Here is a 24,490-nt window from a genome sequence, read left to right on the forward strand (position 1 = left end):
TGTAATTCAAAAAATTACCTTCCCTTAACATTTGTATACTCTTAAATCTGTTGAAACCAATAATTTCTTTAAGTTAAATGTTTTAGACAGCAGCGACTGCAAACAATGCCCCAGAGTCCTAACAGAAGTCGAGCACATCGACGACGAAGCAGACAGCGCAGGCATCAACTTCGTCAAAATAGAAGACAAGCACATGGCTAAAGAGCTAGGCGTTTTTGCCCTTCCAGCCATTCTGTTCTTCAAATTAGGCTCTAAGGAACCGGTGATATACGCTGGCGATTTGTTTGACGAGCAGCAGATCTTGCAGTGGCTGTTGACGCAGAAGGATCCCTCTGGGGATGTTATTGAGGCCTACGATGGGAGTGAACTGCTGTTGTTGATTGATAATGAAGAAGCCCTGGCGATTTATTTTTGTAAGTATATGTTGAGAAAGTATCTATAAACTATCATCATAATTTGCATCTATTTGAATATTAATCAAATGGCTTAACGATATCTAAAAATGTTTAAATTTTAACTGAAAATTGTTTTATACAGATTTGGAAGATGTTTATGGGAAGTATTATGTTAGTTCTTAGATGATAACATAAATATACCAGATAAATTAGCAAAATAAAGCTCGGTCTCTCGAAGATATTTTATTTGCTAAATTTAAAAATAAAAAATTGGTTGTAAAAACTAAAAATGATCTATTCTTCTGTTTTTTCATCAGAAATCGTCCTAAGAATAAAGTATTTTTTTCCAAAAATTGTTTAAACAATTAGCAAGGTTAATTTAACGTTAAATTTAATAACAAACTCAATATTCGTAATGTGAGCAAATAGTGCATATAAACGCCATAAAAAGAGACATCAATATTCATCAACAAGAACCGGGGATATTTTATAGCTCGAGTTTAAAGTTCGTATTTTATTTTTTATTATCGATATTTTGAATAAAGGGAAAAGTTTGGCAAGTGGGAGATGGTTTTTCTAACTGTTTTTAAATTGTTTGGACAGATTATTGCGAGCTTATGCTACCCGCAGAATTACCGAAAATTAATTTATTTTGCCTTATTTTATTGCAACAAAAGTTGTTTATAACTTTTAAACTAGGTAATTGATAAATGACTCTGAAATTTTAAACACATTTTTAACACTATAAGACCCAAATTTTCATGCAATATCAAAGTTGCAGGTTATTTTTTTACAAGAGTTATGAACATTTACTGAAAATTAAAGATTTTTAGGTTTGTATAGTCTTCTAAGCAATAAATTAGTAAATCAATATTCACAAATCGCCATTTTAAAGATTTAAACGTATTTTATTAAATGATACTTTCCACTGGTGTAGACGAAATTTCTTAAAATGGTGCATTTTTGCCTTAAACTGTTAATAATTTAAAAAGTTTACCGAACCCACTATTGAGGTCCATGAAATGCAAAAAATCGTTAGATACATGGCTGGGTCAAAGTCACCAATAGACTACTGTTTTACCTTTATATTTCTCTAAACTGTTAGCATAATAGTCGGAGAGATAGAAGCGGATTTTATGCGTGATAAGTAATATAGAAAAACTATACGGGGATATGTTAAATTAGTCGTGTACATGACTTTCACCAACGGCCGGAAACCAGAGTTGGGGCCGAGGGTAGTTATAAGGGGTCAAAGTCGCGGTTTTTATTATTTTTTTTTGTGACGCTCATGATCGAGATAGTGCACCAAAATTTGGGAATAAGTAGGACATGACGTAACTAAGTAAAATCTCTAGGGGCGGAACGCTGCGTGGCCGACAGAGGGGTGGGGGTAGGGGTGAATATAAAAAATATAAAGGGTTTTTTGCGACGTTCGTGATTGAGATAGTGGACTAAAATTTGGGAAAAAGTAGACCATGACATTACTAAGTAAAATCCCCAGAGCCGGAAACCAGAGTGGGGGACGAGGGTAGTTATAAGGGGTCAACACCGCGGTTTTTATTATTTTTTTTTGTGACGCTCATGATCGCGATAGTGCACCAAAATTTGGGAATAAGTAGGTCATGAGGTAACTAAGTAAAATCTTCAGAGGTGGAACGCTGCGTGGCCGATAACGGGGTGAGGGTAGGTGTGAATATAAAAAAATATAAGGGGTTTTTTGCGACGTTCTAGATTGAGATAGTGCACCAATATTTGGGAATAAGTAGACCATGACTTATCTAAGTAAAATCCCCAAAGCCGGAAACCAGAGTTGGGAATGAGGGTAGTTTTAAGGGGTCAAAGTTGCAGTGTGTATTATTATTTTTTTTTGTGACCCGGCACAACATTTGTCCCTTACGCAGCATTCCGTCCTTGGAGATCTTATTTATTAATGTCATTATCTACTTATTCCCAAATTTTGGTGCACTATCTCGATCACAAACGGCAAAAAAACCTCCATATATTTTTATACTCGCCCCTGCCTACTACCTCTTTTGTACCCCAAGCAGCGTTCCGCCCCTGATAATTTTACTTATTTACGTCATGACCTACTTACTCCCAAATTTTGGTGCACTATCTCCATCATTAGCGCCACAAAAAAAATAATAAAAACCGCGACTTTTACCCCTTATAACTACCCTCGTTCGCCACTCTGGTTTCCGCCTCTGGGGATTTTACTTAGTTATGTCAAGGTCTACTTATTCCCAAATTTTGGTGCACTATCTCAGTTACGAACGTCGCAAAAAACCCCTTACATTTGTTTATATTCACCCCTGCCCCTCCCCTTTGTCTGCCACGCAGCGTTTCACTCCTGGAGATTTTACTTAGCTACGTCATGATCTACTTATTCCCAAATTTTGGTGCACTATCTCGATCATGAGCGTGACAAAGAAAATAATAAAAACGGGACTTTGACCCCTTATAACTACCTTCCTCCCCACTCTGGTTTCCGGCTCTGGGGATTTTACTTATTTATGTCATGGTCTACTTATATCCAAATTTTGGTGCACTATCTCAATTACGAACGTCGCAAAAACCCCTTATATTTTTTATATTCACCCCTACCCCCACCCCTTTCTCGGCCACGCAGCGTTGCGCCCCTAGAGATTTTACTTAGGTACGTCATGACCTACTTATTCCCAAATTTTGGTGCACTATCTCGATCATGAGCGTCACAAAAAAAATAATAAAACCTCGAATTTTACCCCTTATAACTACCCTCGGCACCCACTCTGGTTTCCGGCCGTTGGTGAAAGTCATGTACACAACTAATTCAACATATCCTCTTATAGTTTTTCCATATTACTTATCACGCACAAAATCCGCTCCCAGCTCTTAGACTATAAATAGTAAATATGAAGGAAGATCTGACTTAGCTCTACGCTGGGTCTATTCAGTCAGTTGCCATTAAGTCATTGAAATGTGATCAACTCAATTTGGATCCCACGTGTTGGGAAACCTGTATACCTTACCTTAGGGCATTATCCTGTTTGCCATGTGACCATCACAGGCCTTTTTATCGAAGTATGCACTTTTAAGGCATCTATATTATATGTAAAGGGTTTTTACCCAGATATTTTTCTTTTGTGGCTCAGCTAGCATCCAGTTTATCGAACACTGATGATGATTTTTTATAAAAATCGAAAACGTTTTGTTGTGATGTAGCCCTTTTAAGGGATTTTTAATAAAAAAATTTTATACCTTTTACAAAGGATTTCTTTCCAATTTTGTGATTGATGGTATACAGCCAACTACAGGAAAACCTTTTCTTTTCCTTGTGGATTTTATTTAGAAATGTTTATTAATGTTTTATTTGTAGTAATCGGCAATAAAAACAATATATGAGATTATGAGATTTCTGTATATGCAAAATTCGTAATATTATAATGCATAAACTACCTTCTCATACTTCCAAATTTGAATTTAACGCTTCTGGCCATCACATGTTCTTTATATATCAGTATCTAATCGCAAAATATGTTTTGAGTGATTACTAACATCTTTTGTAAAAGTAATATTGTATACACAGGGAACAAGACTTTGTGCGATATATGCGGTGAAGCGGCAGCCCAGCGAACCAAGAAGAAGAAAAATGTTTCTGAAGATCAAGCCGAGCGTAATGATGATGGTATTACTCTCCCTGTAGTTTAGTAAACAGAGTAGCTGCTTTAAATATGTGGCAAATATGTAGCAAGTTATCTATAAACAATGTATATATAAAAACAATCATGTGATTACCTAAAATTGAATATAACTCTAAAATGTAACTCTAAAGGAACTCCAGGTCTTGACACGACGTGCTTCTACTATAGTAGTCGCTTCTTGATTGGGAAGAAGTGAAACTTCAAGCCATTTTAAAACATTCAAATCTATCTCGAATTCTGGCTAGTCTTCCTGTCCAGAGTTCCAACTCAAAAATGTCTTCCAGAAGGGCTGTTTGATGTGTGATTTTGGAAGTACCAGTTATTGAATAGTACGCACTCCATCGAGACTTTTCCACTTTCGATATAACAGATCATTGGAAAGATACAGAGATTCCCAGTGAGACCAGTACGCCCCCCAGTATTCTTCATCTTCAGCCTTCAGTAATCCAACTTTGGACCTAGGCCTCCCCCAATTCAATCCAGTATTTTCTATTTTGCGCCACTTGCTTCCAGTTGTGTCTTCCAAACTTCTTTATGTCATCAGCCCATCTCATGTGTGGCCTTCCTCTGCTTCTTCTTCCTAACCACGGTCTCCATTGTTGTATTTCGTGATTCCATCTTTTATCCTTCAGTAGGGCATTGTGTCCTGCGAAGCTCCATTTCAATACGCCCAGTATAGTTTAACTATATTCGGTTAGTTCGTGCTAAATCGGTCTTATTCCATTTTTAAGCCATTTCCGTAGGACTTTCAAGTCATTATCTTTCCCTTGACTCTTTTTGTTAAGGCTTTCCAGGATAGTAAAATTGATCTTCTTCCTCTTTAAACGTGTTCATCTAGATACTTACTTCTTCGGTTACATTATTTGCTCAACAGTTGCTCCTTCAAATGAGCAACTTCAGATTCCAGAGTATTTTTTTAAAGTTATTTCTACATTTAAAAAACTATTGAGTATTTTTGTCCATTATAATGTACATCCCTAACAACACACAACATTCCAGGAATGTACTACCAAAGTTCTATCAATATTTGAATGTCCTGGACATTTAGGGAACATTCGGTGAACATCTGTTTAAATTATTCCTGGAATGTTACCATAAGACATTCTGTGAACATACTACCAATGTTCCTATATTTTAAGTTGCGAAATAATACATACGTGTAAGAGATACAACATTACTTATAACATACCAGACAAACTAAGTGACATTTTAGGCCTACAGTGCAATAATATGTCAAATTTAAAGAGTTTCCCAAGATTATAAACATACAAATGTAATAAAAATTATTGTTCGCGAATATTCAATTTGGAATGCGATTTTGTTCATAAAAAAAATACTTATAACTTATGCAAAACCCAAGAGAGGCATTTATATTTATTTCTTTTGCGTTCATTTTCAAATTCGCCGTGCATATATTTTTGTGCATGGCGCTTGAGAGGGCATCACGTGACTAAAAACGACCAACCAACGACCTCGCTTCGGCCATCTTGGCATCTTCATCTTGGCGACCTTGCCTTGCCGTGGATTGTTTTTAGTTGTTTGTATTATTTGTGCTTTTTAAGAATATTTTTTTAATTCGGATACTTTTATAATAGCTTTAATAGTATTATTAACATAGTGCATAAAATGGTGTCCTGTTTTTAACGCAGTTGGAGTAGCAGAAACAAATGTAGATAAAAAAATCTGCAGGAATAACGTTTCAATTATGACAGAAGCTCAAAACAAATGACTGTGAATGAAAAGCCCTATTAAAAGGTTAGTATGCAAATATGTAAACGAAAGCATGCCCTGTATTTCAGAAAATAAATTAATACTATTAATACCCTAATAATACTATTCATAAAAAATCTTTTAAGTAACGTAGATATAACAAAGTGAATAAAAGGCATAAATCAGAAGAATTATTATTTTATTTTATAAGTTAATAATTGGTCATATCCATTTATTATTTTAATAATAATTGTGAATAAGCCACAAACTTCGCTTATTCCTAACTAAAATAGTAAATAGAGATAGGTAATAACAAAAGGATTTGTAAAACTAAAATAATTCTTTTTGCGTTTTTGCTAGTGTATGCGTTTATAAATAGGATGGTAGACCACACACTATAATATGCAGTACCAACTAATGAATACACAGAATATTATAGTCGATTTGCTAAACTCAGTCTCAGTACTAATTACTGTAATTTTGGCAAAATTGGCCAAAAACAAAAAAAATTACCTACTAAAATCACTAGCCAGTTGTGTCTGAGTTTGGTGAACCGACTATACTAATAAACAATTTCTAAGCTGTTTTATAATAATTTTGTGAGTTCATTAATCATATTTTTTATTTAAAACTAAAATTTGTTAATAATGCTTAGTAATGCATATATTTTGTATTTTTAGCTTTCCAGAAGATCCTGCGAAGAAGACATGAAGTATAGATCAGATTTGTTAATAGAGGAGTATGTTCAAAACACTTTTTAGAAAAGGATATTGACAGAACTTCACTTTCATCTGTTCGTTTGAGAGACTGTGCTGTTCCAATAGCTTATGTCACACAGGTATATGCATAACCTAATTAATAATACAGTCCGTACAATATAGATACTGTTGTAATTCATTATCTACATCGGAGATCTAAGTTGACATTGTTGCCCAACTACAAAAAATTTTTGAATTCATTTTAAGTCAAATATATCACATAATTATTGCGAAGTAGATTATACAACAAAACAGATTAATATTCAATGTAAATAAATAAAAACATCAGAAATCGAAAACAAGAATTAAGGTATAATCTTATGTTACAGTTATTAAGGTACCAAGGGTATTATAGGGATATACGTTGACCGAAAGCGTTATTATTATAATACCTGTGGTGCCTTCAACGTTTAATGCCCGACTAAATTATTCTTTATATGCGAAAAATTTGAATGAATTTTGAATTGATTAGTTTTTAAATAAGTACATTTACCAGTAACAGTAGTAACGTAATTGTGGTAACCATAGTTTTACTTAGGTTGATATTTGTCAACTTGACAGTATCTAAGTCGTTATTTAAATTTAATGCCCAAGGGCGTTATATCGTACTTAACAGACTTCGAAATGTCATTATTTGTCAAATAATGTACCAGTGGGACATTAAAGTAAATAATAAAAACAATAAATATAATGAATACTAAATACTTATTTGTTTGTGAAAAATCTATTTCTTTGTGGCTTTTTTGTAATTAATTATTCTAATGGGGAAATAAGCCACAATTTACTTGAAAAAATAATTTTATTAAGGTTTCTACTTCCACATCGGATGTCGTTGTCAAAATACAAAATGTTCATTATTATTATTTTATTTATTAAATATTATTTATTATTTATTTAAATATTATTTAATATTTATTTTTTTATTATTATTATTTATGCATATTATTACCTGTAAATAATATTTCTTCTGATTGTTAATTGTAAAGGATAGAAAAATTACCTTTTATTTTATTTTCTTTTAGAATCAGCTGAGAGAAGTGGTCTACAAAAAACCAGAAAGGAAACGGAATATGTGGCTACGAAAAGCAAAAGAAAGGTTTACAAAGCAAATGTGACACATTTTTTTATAATATTTAGGAATGTCAGCAAATTACATTAAAAAATGTATGTAAAGATTTTTTGCAATAAAAATGTTTATATTTATCAAGGATGTATTATTTGGTATGGCCATATATCGTCAGTGATGTGACAGTACCTCCTATCTGTTTTTTTCAAGAGATTTGTAAGATAGACTAAAAACTTGTTTCAGCCACCTCCTGTGTTCATATATTTTTTGACTTGTTTTGCAGTAAATTCAACTATCTATTTACTACAAAAAAAGTCAGAATACGTACGAAACCAGAAAGTGACCTTAAAAAATGTTTTTCGTCTCCTGCAAACCTCATGAAAAAACATATAGGAGGTATTGTCACATTACTGACGATATATTTCAGTGAATGTCTAAAAAATATACTGTGAATGTTCAAAGAACGTTCGTAGACATTCATGGAATGTTCTAACAAGACATTCAGTCTAAAAATATACTGTGAATGTCCAAAGAACATTCATGGAATGTTCCAACAAGACATTCAGTCTAAAAAATAGACTGTGAATGTCCAAAGAACATTCGTAGACATTCATGGAATGTTCCAACAGAACATTCTAAGAATATTTAAAATGCTGACACAGCACTTTCCTGGTACTTTCCAGGGACATTCGTGTGCATTTGGGGACATTCCAGGAATGTTTTCAATGTCCTGTGTGTACATTCTAGGAACATTCATGGAATGTTTTGTGTTATTAGGGATTATATTGATTTTGTATGACCTGCTCAAATGTACATATTTAGCTACTCTGTGTACCTAATTGACAAGTGATTTTGTACTTTTTTTTAAATATCTACGAATATAATAATATAGTAATCTAAGTTTCGAAAGCAAAATCCAGAATTTTCACCGCCAAAAGTGGCTGATACATACCTAAGAGGCCACGTAAGTTAACTCTCAAATGTACATATAATATTTTTCTACTAGTATATATTATTCTTTATCTATGTTTCCTACTCATAGATATAATAATATTAACCTTAAACCTTGTATATAAATTAAGTGAAGCCGATTTTTTAAAGTATAATCTGCGGGTTGCCTGCTAGGTGAAACAAATAAGGGGGCAAGGAATGTAAACAATATTTGAAACTTTGCTTGTTTATCGTGACATTTACACTGAATTGTGTGAAAGTAATTTATAGTGAAGATATTTGTAGTTAAAAAAAGAACGAAATGACTTGTCAAATTATCCGTCGCATGTTGATATTAAACCTTCACTTGTAACCGATGTAGGACTCGCACGAAGTTAAATCATTTTTATGACAAACTCTCTACATTAATTTAGTTTTCTTACCTATTTGGACTATATTTAGTACAACAAAGCAACAAATATTTAAATATAGAAATTGTTACTGTAAATTAGAGAAACTACGTATTAGCACTTTTTGAGTTTGTAGTAACCTGGACCTGTACGATTGAAAAATAAATCGGTATTGGCAATAACTGACTCCTAGGAGGTTTGTCTCCTTCTTTTCTTTCAGGTAGTCCCTGTGAAGGGTATCCCATATATCTAAGATCACAAATCAACCAAAGTAATGCAGTAATATGGAAAAGCTACATCACCATGTATACAAAGATAAGGCTTGATAAATACCAGCAGATGAGCAAATGAGCAGCAGATGAGCAAACATATTACACAAAATGAGATACGGTGCATTATAAAAACAGAGCTAGACTCCAGAACTCCAGGACTCCAACTAAAAAAGCTCCAGGACATGACCTAATCACTGGAAAAATTATGAAAGAACTACCGCGAAAAGGAATACTTGTAATACTAGTAATGCTAACCTGCATTACTAACGCCACCGCCTCATAATACTCAAATATTTTCCTGCGCAATGGAAGGTAGCGCAAATAATACTAATCCCTAAACCTGATAAACTCAACACGAAACAACTTCATACCGACCAATAAGTCTACTGCCTGTCATGTCGAAAATTATGGAAAAATTACTAGCTAAGAGATTAATGAAAATTATTGCAGAAAAAGAACTTCTACCGATACACCAATTTGGATTTAGAGTCAAACATTCAACAATTGAACAGATCCATCGACTGGTAGAATTAATGCAAGACTCTTTTGAAAGTAAGCAATATTGCTCAACTGCAGTCATCGATGTGAGTCAAGCTTTTGACAAGGTGTGGCATCAGGGACTACTATATAAACTAAAAAGGGACCTACACCAGAGCATGTATGACATACTATACTCATACCTAAAAGAAAGAGATAGCCGGTCTACATCTCATAAATGCAGGCGTTCCTCAAGGTAGCGTTCTGGAGTCGATTATGTATCTACTATTTACCTCCGATTTGCCTACGGACAATAAAGTACATACAGCCACATTTGCAGACAATACCGCAATAATGGCGGTACATTCAGATCCCGTTGTTGCAGCAGACCAACTCCAAGAAAACCTAAATAAAGTCCAGAAGTGGACTAAGAAATGGAAGATAAAACTTAACAAATCCAAATCAAACCACATTGTATTCACTAAATGTCATAGCGATTCTCCTCAAATATCACTCAACAATGCTCCCCTTCCATCGGTAGATACTGTAAAGTACTTAAGCCTACATATGGACAAGAGACTCACTTGGAAAACTATATGTGGAAAAAAAGAAAACATCTTGATACCATATATAGAAAATACTATTGGTTGCTCGGAAGAAAATCCCAGTTGTCGTTGAGAAATAAATTACTATATACAATGCCATACTCAAACCAATTTGGACTTACGGAATACAGTTGTAGGGCACTGCTTCAAAATCCAATCCAGCAATCATGGACCGGTTTCAAAACAAGGTGTTACGAGCAATAACTGATGCGCCGTGGTTTGTAAGCAACAAAGACATCCTACAAGAGCTTCAAGTGCCAACTGTGAGTGAAGTGATAGTGTTACACAGTGATAAATATTTACAGCGACTAGAAAACCACTCAAATGTGTTAGCGCTAAATTTATTGGACAATAGTCAATAAATTAGACGCCTTAAGCAAAAATTTCCATTAGATTTACCATTCTTAAGTTAAGAAACACTAATTGTAAACGTAATTGTAATACTCATGTACAGTAAATATTTATTGAAATATTTCTCTTCGCGCCATTGTAAATTTCAACAAATGTGTTTATGGTCTGTTTTTTTTTTGACTCATTGCACAGTAAACAAACAATAAAAAAATGATGTACGAATCGGACGACCGACTAGGAAGACGAAGGTTTTATATTCAGAGAGAGTCTGTAATTTGGAATAAATTCCATATCTCAAATACTAATTGTTTTTTTTTTGAAAAATGCTCAGACCCGTCGATTAGTATTTCAAATTGTCCTTTTTGGCATACAATAATAATGTAAACAGGGTGTCCCAATTTAGAGATATGACGTCATCGTTGATTTTCTTAAATGGCAACACTGTCATTTTGATAGCTATTTTGATAGGGTGTGTAAAGTTATACACAACTGCAAAATATCAAATTTTTATTCTCTTCCATTTACAAGATAATAGAAAATAACAAAGTTATGTCTATAATTTGGAATAAATTCAATAATTATAATCCTTATTGTTTTTTTGAAAAATGCCCAGACCCGTCGATTAGTATTTCAAATTGTCATTTTTGACATACAATAATAATGTATACAGGGTGTCCCAATTTAGAGATATGACGTCATCGTTGATTTTCTTAAATGGCAACGCTGTCATTTTGATAGCTATTTTGATAGGGTGTGTAAAGTTATACACAACTGCAAAATTTCAAATTTTTATTCCCTACCATTTACAAGATAATAAAAAATAACAAAGTTATGAAAAACAAGTATGTAATCAAATAACAATTGAATTTAATTATTTCAAATAAGCAAATGCTCATAACGTTGCCCATTGACTATTTGACAATAATTGAGGGCAACATTATGAGTATTTGCTTAATTGAATTAATTAAATTCAGTTATTATTTGATTATGTACTTGTTTTTCATAACTTTGTTTTTTTTTATTATCTTGTAAATGGTAGGGAATAAAAATTTGAAATTTTGCAGTTGTGTATAACTTTACACACCCTATCAAAATAGCTATCAAAATGACAGTGTTGCCATTTAAGAAAGCCAACGATGACGTCATATCTCTAAATTGGGACACCCTGTATACATTATTATTGTATGTCAAAAAGGACAATTTGGAATACTAATCGACCGGTTTGAGCATTTTTCAAAAAAACAATTAGTATTTGAGATATTGAATTTATTCCAAATTACAGACTCTCTCTGTTTAGTTCAATTATAACGTACTCATAACTCTTCGTTTTTAGATATTTGTTGCATTGTTTTGGTTGTAAAAAACTTATGTTAATATCTTTTATCCCTTTGACTGTGACCCTTCTTTTATAACGATTAGTTCAACGACAACATTTTTTATTTTGTATATAGTATAATTTTTGTTGTACATATTTGTGTTTGTCATTATGTACCATAAAAACCACTAATCTGTGTATAATTCTTAGACAGCGACGACTGCGAACAATGCTTCAAGATTTTGGAGGAATTGGAGAATATTGATGACGATTGTGAACGACATGGTATAAAGTTCGTCAAGACTCAGGATCTGAGGATAGCGGAGCAGTATGGCGCTACTGATTATCCCGTTTTAATGTACTTTGAGAATGGAGTTGGAGGAGTTTTTGAAGGTAATTATACAGTGCGCTGGAATAAGTGTTACCCCCTTATTAACTTATTTATTTTTAGCACATAAGCAAAACGCTCGGATAGGTCGATTTTTAAAATAATCATGGTATATTATAGCATCAATGTTTCGAACTTTACGCGATCCCTCTTCAGGTTACAGGCATAACTTTAATTTTTTTAAATGGGAAAGTACATCATGTGACACCTCATTTAAAAGATTTTGAAATACTGATTACAAAAATGTATAACACATTAATCCAATTTAAGAGCGTAGGCGCTAAATTTCGGTCGAATTATTATTACATGCATTCATTTTTTTAGAATCCTGAGAAAACTAATAAGTATTTTTGAGAAATTTAAACGCAGAATGAATTATTACAGTATTATCGAGGGTCGAGAGTCCCTAAGAACTTCTATAATGTTTATTTTAATAAGTCACAGAGGTGAAAAAAGGAGAAAATTTAGTCTGATTTTTAATTTCAAATATATCATTTAAAAGAAACTTTTTCTTCAGTCTAATAGTCCAGGAACCGAAGCTCTTCACGAAGCTCTTCAATTTTTACAGAATGTATCGATTTGCTTGAAAATTTAAGAATAAGTACTGGATAGTCCAAGGATCAAAACCTATATGACTCCGAAAGGCGCTTTTACCATGGGGGTTGTTGCCACCCATCTTGAGGGTAGAACTTTTTTATTATATTTTGACCGCAAAATTGATAAAAACTTTCATTTGAAGCAAAAAATCTTCTATACATTTTTTGATAAATTTAATATGAGGCGCTCCGAGGAAAAAGGGCGAATACGCCAGTTACAGTTTTTTTTTTAATGCAATGGATAGCCTGATCATTATTCGAACAATGTACCACCATAACATGGTTTATTCGTCCTTTCTATTCAGAACTATAATAGGTTGACTTAACGGAAGCAAACTGTATGAATCTTAAAAAGTATGGTAAATGTTCCGTGGAACAACGGCGAATACGCCACCGCTACGTCGGTACACAGCTAGCCCTCCCACTTCTGTCTTGCCAAATTTCTGAATAAAATTTCCGTGATTTCCGTCTTATTTTTACCGTTTTAAGCTACAGTGTCGTTTTGCTTGTCAAAACACGTAGTTTTTATTTTGATTAGTTTGAATAGTTTGAGTTACTTTACTAATAAAGTTAAAATTTTACTGCTACAATGTCAGAAAGCGAGTTTACAGAAGACCAAAACAAAGGCTACACTAGAAAAAGGTCGAAAACTGAAGACACGTGGCAAAAGAATGTGAATAAAGTTCAAAGAAACTCAGGTGAAGAATACAGCACCATTAAAAACAGAAAACTTGTGCCTAAGCGGACTGTGGGAAGTCCCTGTTCCTGTGGATGTTTTGAGAAAGTAGGTTTGGAGAAAATTAGTATAATTTTTAAAAACTTTTGGGAATTATCTGAGTATAACCTACAAAACGCTTACTTATCTAAAAGAGTGAAATCTGTTTCTGTCAACCGTTGTCGCATTAAAAATCGACCTAGTCGAAAGTTACGTAGTATTGAGTACAGTGTACTTTTTGAAAGCAATGAATTTAAAGTCTGCAGAAAAGCATTCTATGCGATTCATGGTGTCACTGAAAAGAGGGTTCGAACTGTTTTGAATAAAGTATCCACAAGTGGCACTGTAGAATTGGACAGAAGAGGAAATAAAAATCCAGTTAACAAAGTAAGTGTAGAAATGAAAGAAACTGTAATGTTACATGTAAATAGTTTACCCAAATGTTCAAGCCATTACAGCAGAGCAAAAAGCCCTTACCGAAAGTACCTTTCCACAGACTTAAACATAAACAAGTTGTATGACCTGTACTGTGAGTGGATGACAGAAAATCACCCTTTAATTGACCCTGTCAGCTCACGGTTCTATCGTGACACATTTAATAAAAAATTCAATATTGGTTTCAACCCTCCTAAGTCGGATACTTGTAATTTTTGTGACAAAACAGATATGGAACTTTCAAATTGTGATGATTTACAACGTAACCAATTGCAAGTTGCCAAGGAACTTCATTTAAGACGAGCCAAAGCAGTTCAAAAATACTTAAAAGTTATAAAAGTAATAATGAAGACTCAGTTTCAGCAATTTGTATAGATCTGCAGCAAACTCTCCCTACCCCTAAACTGACGACATCTGTACAGTATTACAAAAGGAAGCTTTGGACCTACAATTTTACAGTCCATGATGTTAAATCTGGAAAATGTGTTATGTACATGTGGAATGAAAGTACTGGAGGTCGTGGTTCATGTGAAATAGCAAGCTGCTTGTCCCATTACTTTGATTCTATGGATCATCAAGTCAAAAAAGTTGTGCTATTTAGTGACAATTGTGGGGGCCAGAACAAAAATATGAACATTGTTTTAGCTTGTTTGAAAAAAATTCATGAATTAAAATTTGATTTCATAGAACATTACTTTATGATTCCTGGACATTCATATTTACCTTGTGACAGGGATTTTGGTCACATTGAGTTAAGGCTTCGAAATATTGATGTTTATTCTGAAGACCACTATATTGACTTAATTCGTTCATCAAGGAAGGTCAGACCATTCAAAGTAGTAAAAATGACATCATCAATGTTTTTTGATTTCACTGCTCTTCAGAAGTTAATTACAAAAAGAAAATCAACTGCTAGTTTTAAAGATGGTAAAGTATTTCTTTACTCCAAGTTGTTCAAACAAGGGTTTTCCATACAACCAACGTACCAAAATGTTTTGTCCGAACAAGTTGTTTTGCAGAAAGGAAAAGTAGGAGAATATCAACGCCATTTGTTTGATTTATCTGCCGCAGTTTTGTCTCCTAAATACCAACAGCCTATAAAACTTTCAGAGGAAAAAATAAAAGACATCAAGTCACTTCTTCCATACATACCGCTTCATCATAGGAGTTTCTTTGATGAGCTGATCTCTCTCCAAGAATCACAAACCAATTTGGCAACGCTAACTGGAGAAAGTCAGGATGATGTTATGGATTTTTGCTTGAATTAATAATTTATTGTTTGGTGTTTTTTTAGTTTTTGATTTATCTTAAACAGAACAATTTTTAATTAAAAAATGTTTTTCATATCATATCCTTTGAATAAAACTTTTTTCAATATCCTGAACTATAATTTTGGTTTAGATGGGGTGATCTTATTTGCTTAACAAGCAAAACTTTTTATAAAAAAAATAGTTTTTACCTAACCGCATTACAAAATTTTGATGACGTGTATATTCGCCCTTATTGAATTAAAAACACTTTTTCAACTTTAATCGCGTTTTTCTCAAAATGCCCATTTGGCGTATTCGCCGTTTGTCCACGGAGCGCCTCATATTTTTCGATTTATTCGCTATCGAAAGTGTTAGTTTTATATCGAAAAATCAATGTTTTTCGATATTATACTCATTTACGATTCACTCAATTTTTGCCGTAGAAAAATGTTTTTTAATCCAAGTTCTTGGGAATTAAATAACCTACAATTTCATATTTAAACATTTTTTCGTATCTCTGATGGTAACCTTTCTATTCTGAAGGAAATGACATTTTTACCAAACTATAAAAATTCGTTATTCGCTTTTAACTCCAGTTTTTTTAAAATCTAATCATTCGAAGCCAGTCATACTTCTGGAATCTATTACTAGTACATAAATAAAGAAGTATGAATAAGGCCAATGACTAAAAATACCGCTAACTTACATTATTAAGGCTATGGGTACATAATTCGCAAATATTTTACGTGTATCCCTACTTTTTCTGTCTACACGGCAAATTACGTGTAGTAAAATTCACACTGGTATGGATATGTAAACATTACTAGAATGTCATTCTACTTGAAAATGTCATCATTAATTTAAAGAGATGGGTTTTGAATGTTCTTGGATAACTGTTATTTTTATAATTGCAAATTATTAATTCAGTTAATAAATGTGATAATTTTTTCACTAACTATGTATTCAGTGATTGTAATAATGTATTTGTACAACAAAGACTAATACTCAATCAAGAAAAGAGGAAAAGTGTTAAAGTGATTTTTTAATAATATATTGTTATGGAACGCTTACAATTTTGAACATCTTTAACAACAAAATACTAGGATCACAGAATATATTATCCTGATGTATTCTCTGCTTGGATCTTCCACAAATAATACACAATAAATAACTTTTTATTAAGTTAACGTCTTAAATCAATTATTTATCAAATACACTATATATCAATAATATTTAATCAATAACTCAACATATTCCCGATGCAATGTCAAATATTTAAAATTGTCACTGATTGTCAGTGTCTGACTGACAATATATGCTGACAATATTATATTCGGCTGAGTGCGTTGTAAGACAAAGATAGATTTGGAAAATATTACCACGGCATTGTGTTCATTTTTTTCGAATCCTGAAAAAACCAATGAATATTTTTGAAAAATTTAAACGCAGAATGAAAGACTAAATTATTACCGAGGGCCGAAAGTCCCTAAGAATAAATAAAAAGTTTATTTTGAATGATATATTTGAAATTAAAAATCACACTAAATTTTCTCTCAGTTTTTCACCCCTGTAACTTATTAAAATAAACATGATAGAAGTTCTCAGGGACTTTCGGCCCTCGCTAATAACGTAATCTTTCATTCTGCGTTTAAATTTTTCAAAAATACTTATTAGTTTTCTCAGGATTCGAAAAAAATGAATCGCCATTTGAATAGCATTGCAGCCGAAAATACGTACCGATCCTCTTAAGCTTCCAATTGGATTTCTCTTTTTTTTTCAAAAAAATATATTGATTTTTTAACCGTAACTTTTTTATTTTTTATCCTAGAAAGTTTGGTAAAAAAGAATTTTGTAGGTTTCTACAAGATCTAGAATATTATTAATATTAAATCCTTTTAAAATCCTCAGTCGCAAAAAGAGGTGATATGTGGTTTTTGCATTGTATTACAAATTTTAATTGTCAATAGCTCACTCAGTTTTTGCCATAGAAAAAATTTTTGCTAACCCCGTTCTTGGGAATGAAATAAGCGACAATTTTAGATTTACATATTTTTTCGTATTTCTGATTCTAATCTTTCTATTCTGAAGAAAAGGGCATTTTTTTACCAAACTACAAAAATTCGTTATTCGCTGTTAACTCCATTTTTTTTTTAACTAATCATTCTAAGCCGGTCAAACCTCTAGAACCTATTAATAATACATAAATATAGAAAACCAAATAAGATCAATGACTAATTTTAATCAGGGTGGTAATTAGGGAGAAGTTTCCGATCAATTTTTCGCTGAAAAAAATAGGGACTGACATTCTTTTCATAATAAGTCACTTGATTTTTGACCTAAAAACTTTTTTATTTCTGTAGATAGATATTTTTAAATACTTTAAATTAGTTTGAACAAGTTATCCTCGAAAAATGCACAGTTTTCCCGTCTTTTCAGTTTTAAACTACAATATTTAGTATTTGACGAAGAAGAGCTAACATGTAATAAAGTATAGCTCGATTACTATTGGTCTTAAAGAAAATAAAAAAACTGCTTTGTTTATTTTTTCAAAAGGTACATTTTTGTTATGCAAAGTTGCTTTGATAAAACGAAAACTTTTTGAGTTATTAGCAAAAAACTGATTAAAACATTGATTTTTTCGATATAAAACTAACACTTTCGATACCGAATAAATCGAAAACTATTAATTTTATCAAAAAAATGTATAAAAGGTTTTTTGCTTAGAATGAATGCTTTTACCAACTTTTGCGGTTTCAAAATAAAATAAAAAAATTCCACCCCGAGCTGGGGTGACAACCACCCCCATGGTAAAAGCGCCTTTTGGCATCATATAGATTTTGATCCTTAGACCATCCACTACTTATTCTCAAATTTTCAAGCAAATCGATCCATTCTGTAAAACATGCGAGGTTTTGTCCTAGTTTAAGCTTCATTACTTGGACTATAAGGAACTTTTAGCCATCCATTATGGTGTAATGTTTAATATATCATTCTACGTTTAAATTTTTCAAAAATACTTATTAGTTTTCTCAGAATTCGAAAAATATTAATGCGTTTAAAAAGAATTCAACCGAAATTTTGCTCCTACGCTCTCAAATAGGAGTAAAGTATTACACAGTTTTGTAATCGGCATTTCAAAAGCTTTTAAATGAGGTGTCACATGATGTACTTTCCCATTTAAAAAAGTCAAAGTTATGCCTGTCACCTGAAGAAGGATCGCGTAAAGTTCGAAACATTGATGCTATGATGTACTATGATTATTTTAAAAATCGACCTGTTCGAGCGTTTTGCTTATGTGCTAAAAATAAATAAGTTAATAAGGGAGGTAACACTTATTCCAGCGCACTGTACCTGAAAGTAGCTTAACCTTCCTAATAGCAGGGGAGCTAATTTTCGTCCCAGCAAAATATGGGATTAAAATCTGGTCCCTTGTTGCTGTTGATAGTTATTGGTTATGTCTTGTGAAAATCAAACTACTCTAATTACACATTAAAAAATATTCTGTTCGCTTTATAGTCTGGTCAGATTATCGGAAAATAGGACATTTTTGGGAAAAGTTATTTACCAGCAATTTTATTGCTGGAATCGAATTTTGTGATTGCATATGTTTATTAATAATATAGGTATGCAAAATCCGCAGATAGTGTGCTACTTTTTTTTGTAAACAAAATGGCGCCCGAAAATCGTGTTTTTTTTTTTCAATTTTTGCTCTATAAATAATTCCAAAGATTTTAACGTTACAAGAAAAAGACTCAAATAAAAATTCACCGTAATTAAATTCTGCATAGAGACGTGTTTTTCCCGATTTACTTCGATGAAAATTTTCCCCGGAAAATGCGGGTTTTTCCAATAAAATCTTTAATTTTTAACTAAAATTTTAGATAAGTAATTGTTTATCAATAATTAAATAACTTGTCAATGTAAAAGCCCTTTTCATATAGATTATAATTCCAGAAGCCGATGGAAATTTAATGAACAGTTTAGCAACAATTGAATTGTTAATTAAGAATTTACGGTCGCTATAATACCCACAATACTTATGATACATAAGAATAACTACGATTTTTTTTTAAATGACACTGTACCTATCTAATGTACTTTACAGAATTGAAATGGAACTTAAGCGGCCTCAGGAATATTTTCAAATTATAAACAATTTTTTGTCTTATAAACAAATAAAATATCTTGGGAAATATTAAATTAAATTAAATGTTGAAAACGGTATTGGAGAAAAAACGGCAGGAAGCTTCTTGTAAAAGAGAAAAACGTTTAATTGTGATGAGTGGTTCCTTAGATACAACCGGTTAAAGTTGACCGGCATTTACGGCAAAGATATAAACAATAGGATCATAATTTTCGAACCATCACCTTTTTATTTTTCTCCTCTTTCTCCGCACCAATTTTCATATCTTTAAAATACTCATAATATATATTATTATAATAAAAACTATAGATAATACGTGTGAAAATTGCCAAAAATAGCAAAATTCCAATCAAAAATTAGATTGGAGAAAATGTAATCTCAAAGTTCAAAATCGGTATACGTTAAAAAAATGCATTTTCTCGGCTTCCCATGGAGCAATAATTTTCTTCATTATTTTTTTGTTTCCAAATAACTCGAGTAGAACCATATAACTAACGCATTATTAAATGTCAAACTTGCTTTTGTTTTGTTTAAATAAAGATTGTTTAAATAATTATACAGCTTTCAAATGAGAATACTTGTGTTTTTAACGGAAAAGAGTACACTTGTAGTAAGTTTACCTAAAAAGAGTCTACAACTGGAAAAAATATGTAGAATTAAAACAAAACAAAAGCAAGTTTGACATTTAATAATGCGTTAGTTAGATGGCTCTGCTCGAGTTACTTGGGAACAAAAAAGAATGAAGAAAATTGCTTCATGGGAAACCGAGAAAATGCATTTTTTTAACGTATACCGATTTTGAACTTTGAGATTACATTTTCTCCAACCTAATATTTGATTGAAATTTTGCTATTTTTGGCAATTTTCACTCGTAATATCGATAGTTTTTATTATAAAATATATGTTATGAGTATTTTAAAGATATGAAAATTGGTGTGAAGAAAGAGGACAAAACTAAAAAGGTGATGGTTTAAAAATTATGATCCTATTGTTTATATCTTTGCCGTAAATACCGGTCTTTTACGGGTCTAAAAAACGTTTTTTCTTTTAAAAGAAGCGTCCTGTCGCGTTTTTCCAATACCGTTTTCATGATTTAATTTAATTGAATATTTCCCGAGATATTATAATTGTTTATAAGCCAAAAAATTGTTTATAATTTTAAAATATTCCTGGGGCCGCTTAAATCGTCCAATTTCAATTCTGTAAAGTACATTAAAAAGGTACTGTGTCTTTTTGTACAAAAATCATAGCTATTCTTATGTATCATAATTATTTTGGTTATTACGACCGTAAATTTTTAATTAACAATTCAATTGTTGCTAAACTGTTCATTCAATTTCCATCGGCGCCTGGAATTATTATCTATACGAAAAGAGCTTTTATATTACCAAGTTATTTAATTATTGATAAACAATTATTTATTTAAAATTTTAGTTGAAAATTAAAGATTTTGTTGGAAAGACCCGCATTTTCCGGGGAAAATTTTCGTTGAAGTAAATCGGGAAAAACACGTCTCTATGCAAAATTTAGTTACGGTTAATGTTTATTTGGAGGTTTTTGTTGTAAAGTTAAAATCTTTGGAGTTATTGAGCAAAAATTTAAAAAACAAAAAAACACGATTTTCGGGCGCCATTTTGTTTATAAAAAAAGTAGCACACTATCTGCGGACTTTGCATACCTATATTATTAATATATACAATCATAAGATTCGATTCCAGCAATAAAATTGCTGGTAAATAACTTTTTCTTGTATTTTGCTAATTAGCCCAGAGTATTAGTTACTTGTAGTTTTACCTCTTCCTTTTTTGTTTTATTACTTTGATTTTATTTTAAGGTGATATTGAGGAGGAAGAAGAAGTCCTTCAATGGCTAATTCAACAAAGAACAGAAGACAGAATTGAGCTCATTACCCGAATAATGTTGGAAAAGATGGTCGAAGAAACCCAGTACTTAGCTGTGTACTTCTACAAACAAAATTGCCACATTTGCGAAGAAATCCTGGAAGAACTAGAACAGATTGATGATGAATGTGATGTCTACGGTATCCACATGGTCAGAATCCAGGATCCGCAACTGGCAAAGAGGTACAGTATCAAGACCTTTCCTGCCTTGGTGTACTTCAGAAATGGAAACCCATTGCTCTTTGAAGGAGATCTTCAGAATGAACAGTCTGTTTTGGAATGGTTAACGGATGATGATAATAGGGAGCTAGAGGATCAGATTGAGTCAGTAAACGAAAAGATGTTAGTTCGACTGTTGAACTCTTCTCCATTTTTGGCTGTCTTCTTCTGTAAGTATCTAGAAACACGTTTCTTTAAATATATTGTTTTATGGATTATTATTATCAGTAATCAATTATTTTTTTTTTTTTGAAAGATGATGAAGACTGTCCAGAATGCGACATGATACTCGAAAATCTTGAAGAAATCGACAACGAAGCCGACCTTTTTGGTATCGACTTCGTTAAAATCTGCAGCGCTCAAGCAGCTGCAGACCAAGGCTTGCACACGCTTCCCGCTCTAATGTATTTCCGAAAAAAGAAGCCCATGGTGTACGACGGTGACTTGAGTCAATCCGACCGGGTGCTGGAATGGTTGACCTCGCAGGATGTCTTCGAAATTAAGAATGAGATTGAAGAAGTGAATAAGAAGATGTTGGAGAAGTTGTTGGAGGAGAATGAATACGTCACAGTGTTTTTCTGTAAGTATGAATAACATATTGAATGAAAAAACTATAATTTTTTCGATAATCGTCAGTATGATGATCATTATTATAATTACAATTATAATCTGGTCAATCAAGTTTACAACGAGCAATTTCAATAAATTTAACTATTACTGCTTCTTAAAATTAAGAGCTTACTGTATAGCGTCTCTTATCTAAACTAACAAGATTCTAATATGCACACGCGCACAAGCACTATTCTCTGATTTTCACTATCACTCAAAGTAGTTCAAAAGGCTATTTGCTGTTCAATCTTCTAGGTTGCCCAATAGCATAGAGGAGCGAGATTGCTGCAATATCCCAGTACCTATGAAGTCGTTTCCATCCCTAAGTTCTTATGGAGGTCACTGCTTGCTACACACCAAGGGGAATATACAATGTTTAATCAGTATTTTGTTCTGGAATCTTTGTATTATTGTTATATTGCTTAGTCTAGCACAACCCCATAGTTGGAATCCCTAAGCCCATACAGGTCCCAAGATTTGTTTGTAAAGTAATAACTTATTATAAACCGACAGAGTGAAGTTTCTTGCAACTAGCCCAATATCTTTATTTATACATTATAATTAGCTCTTTCCTTTTTTTCTTGACTTGAGCCTTGCAGTGTAGTTTGGCATCAAATATTTAATTAATGTATTCTATCGAAAGCCTCTGCAGCATCATGGAAGACAGTTATACAGATTTTCTTTTCTTTTAGCGATCTTTCGATAATATTTGTGATTCTGTCCACCTGGCGATTCTTAAGTGTTTCTTCCCAATCCCGAATTGATGTGTCGGAATCAGAATAATTGGTTTAATTCTCTTGAGAAGAAATGTCTCAACAGCCGCTATATCACAGGGAACAGAGATATCGGTACTGGTTTTCATTCTTTAGTACTCATAATGGCTTCAACATATTTTCCTTTATCTCTATAAGCACTTCTTCTGGTGTGATTAGTTGGATTTCTTCCTATAATTGAATAGGTTTCTCCCATCTCTCTTCATTCTTTTGGAATGCATATGGTTTGAATGCATTTAAGATATATGCAGCAAATAGCTCGGCAATTTGTGAACTTCGGAAAGAATAATAGGTCTTGTTAGTAGCTTTCCATAAGGAATAATCAGGGCTAGCGTCATATGTTAACTCTTGTAAATAAAGAGTAATTGAATCATTCTTTAGTCGAAGGACAGTCCATTATAGTTGTTAACTTGCACGATTTAGTGTTGTGATTTAGTTAAGTCATCCTGAGGAGCCCTAGTTTCCTTACTTAGTAGTACCCTACTTCCTTTGAATAATTGTTTCCTTTTAATCTAGGTTTCAGTGTACCTAGGAGTGTTTTTCATGCTGCTTGCTAAATATTGTTCACCAGCAATTCTGCTTCTTTATCTAGTTTCTCTGCGTTTCGTAGTGCAACTTATTTTTTTTTATGTAATTATGTTTATTTACAATCTACGTCATTAAAAGAGTATTAAGTAAATTTGTTCCATGTTTTTGGGCATGAAGAAGAGACTTCCAATGATGTCTCATCTTATTCTATTTATGTTAAAGTTTTAAAATAGGTCCTGAGGCCAGGTTCTATCTAGTCTCCTTGTGACAGGACCATTATGGAATAATTCCCTTACTAACTCATTGTCATGGTGAATGGTACGCTCGCTTTGTGATTCCGAGGCTCGGTGGATTGCTTCTCTGATGAAAGGTATATTTAAGTCTTCGTGAAGTGTTTGATTAGTTACATACCATGGTGCATCCACTATTGATCTTAGAACCTTAGACTGAAATCTTTGGATGATATTCAGTGATGTTAACTTTGCACAGCCCCAGAGGTGTAGTCCGTAGTACCAAATAGGTTTGAGTATTGCTTTGTACAGAAGAATTTTGTTTTGGATGTTGAGTTTTGATCTGCGTCCAAGGAGCCAATACATTTGCCGAAATTTTAAGTCTAGTTGTCTTCTTTTAGTCTGTATATGTTTTTTCCAAGTAAGACGTTGGTCAAGGTGGAGGCCAAGATATTTAGCGTCTGTTACTGTTGGTATTCGTACATTTTCCATTCTTACAGGTGGGCATGTGTTGTGGCGGTTTGTAAACGTGATTTGAGATGATTTTGTTTTATTTACTTTTGTTCGCCATTTTGTGTACCATTCACTGAGTATGCCCAGATGGTGTTGCAGGTCTTGTGAGGCTTGTATGTGATCTTCATTTACCGCTAGTATTGCTACGTCATCAGCAAAGGAAGCGATCGTAGTATTATGAGACTCTGGTATATCGGCTGTGTAGAGTGAGAAAAGC

The 24,490-nt window shown here is 32.7% G+C and overlaps 1 protein-coding gene and 1 long non-coding RNA gene across 6 annotated transcripts in view; both read left to right on the forward strand.

Annotated features, from left to right (window-relative positions):
• LOC126887293 (uncharacterized) overlaps positions 1 to 24,490 on the forward strand; it is a 138,704-nt gene that overhangs the window by 110,556 nt on the left and 3,658 nt on the right. For 2 of the 5 annotated variants that reach the window (XM_050654702.1, XM_050654704.1), the window contains 5 exons: positions 87 to 413; positions 3,964 to 4,062; positions 12,183 to 12,365; positions 21,335 to 21,790; positions 21,877 to 22,200. In XM_050654702.1, the coding sequence (XP_050510659.1) occupies positions 87 to 413; positions 3,964 to 4,062; positions 12,183 to 12,365; positions 21,335 to 21,790; positions 21,877 to 22,200 (1,389 nt within the window). The remainder of the gene's footprint in view (positions 1 to 86; positions 414 to 3,963; positions 4,063 to 12,182; positions 12,366 to 21,334; positions 21,791 to 21,876; positions 22,201 to 24,490) is intronic. The other 3 variants (XM_050654705.1, XM_050654706.1, XM_050654703.1) reach the window with 2 other exon arrangements.
• LOC126887294 (uncharacterized) lies at positions 4,096 to 7,862 on the forward strand. The gene is made up of 3 exons (XR_007699010.1): positions 4,096 to 5,833; positions 6,469 to 6,626; positions 7,569 to 7,862. It is a non-coding gene; the product is annotated as an uncharacterized LOC126887294 (long non-coding RNA).

This window comes from Diabrotica virgifera, chromosome 6, assembly GCF_917563875.1.
Source record: "Diabrotica virgifera virgifera chromosome 6, PGI_DIABVI_V3a".
Taxonomy (NCBI): Eukaryota; Metazoa; Arthropoda; class Insecta; order Coleoptera; family Chrysomelidae; genus Diabrotica; species Diabrotica virgifera.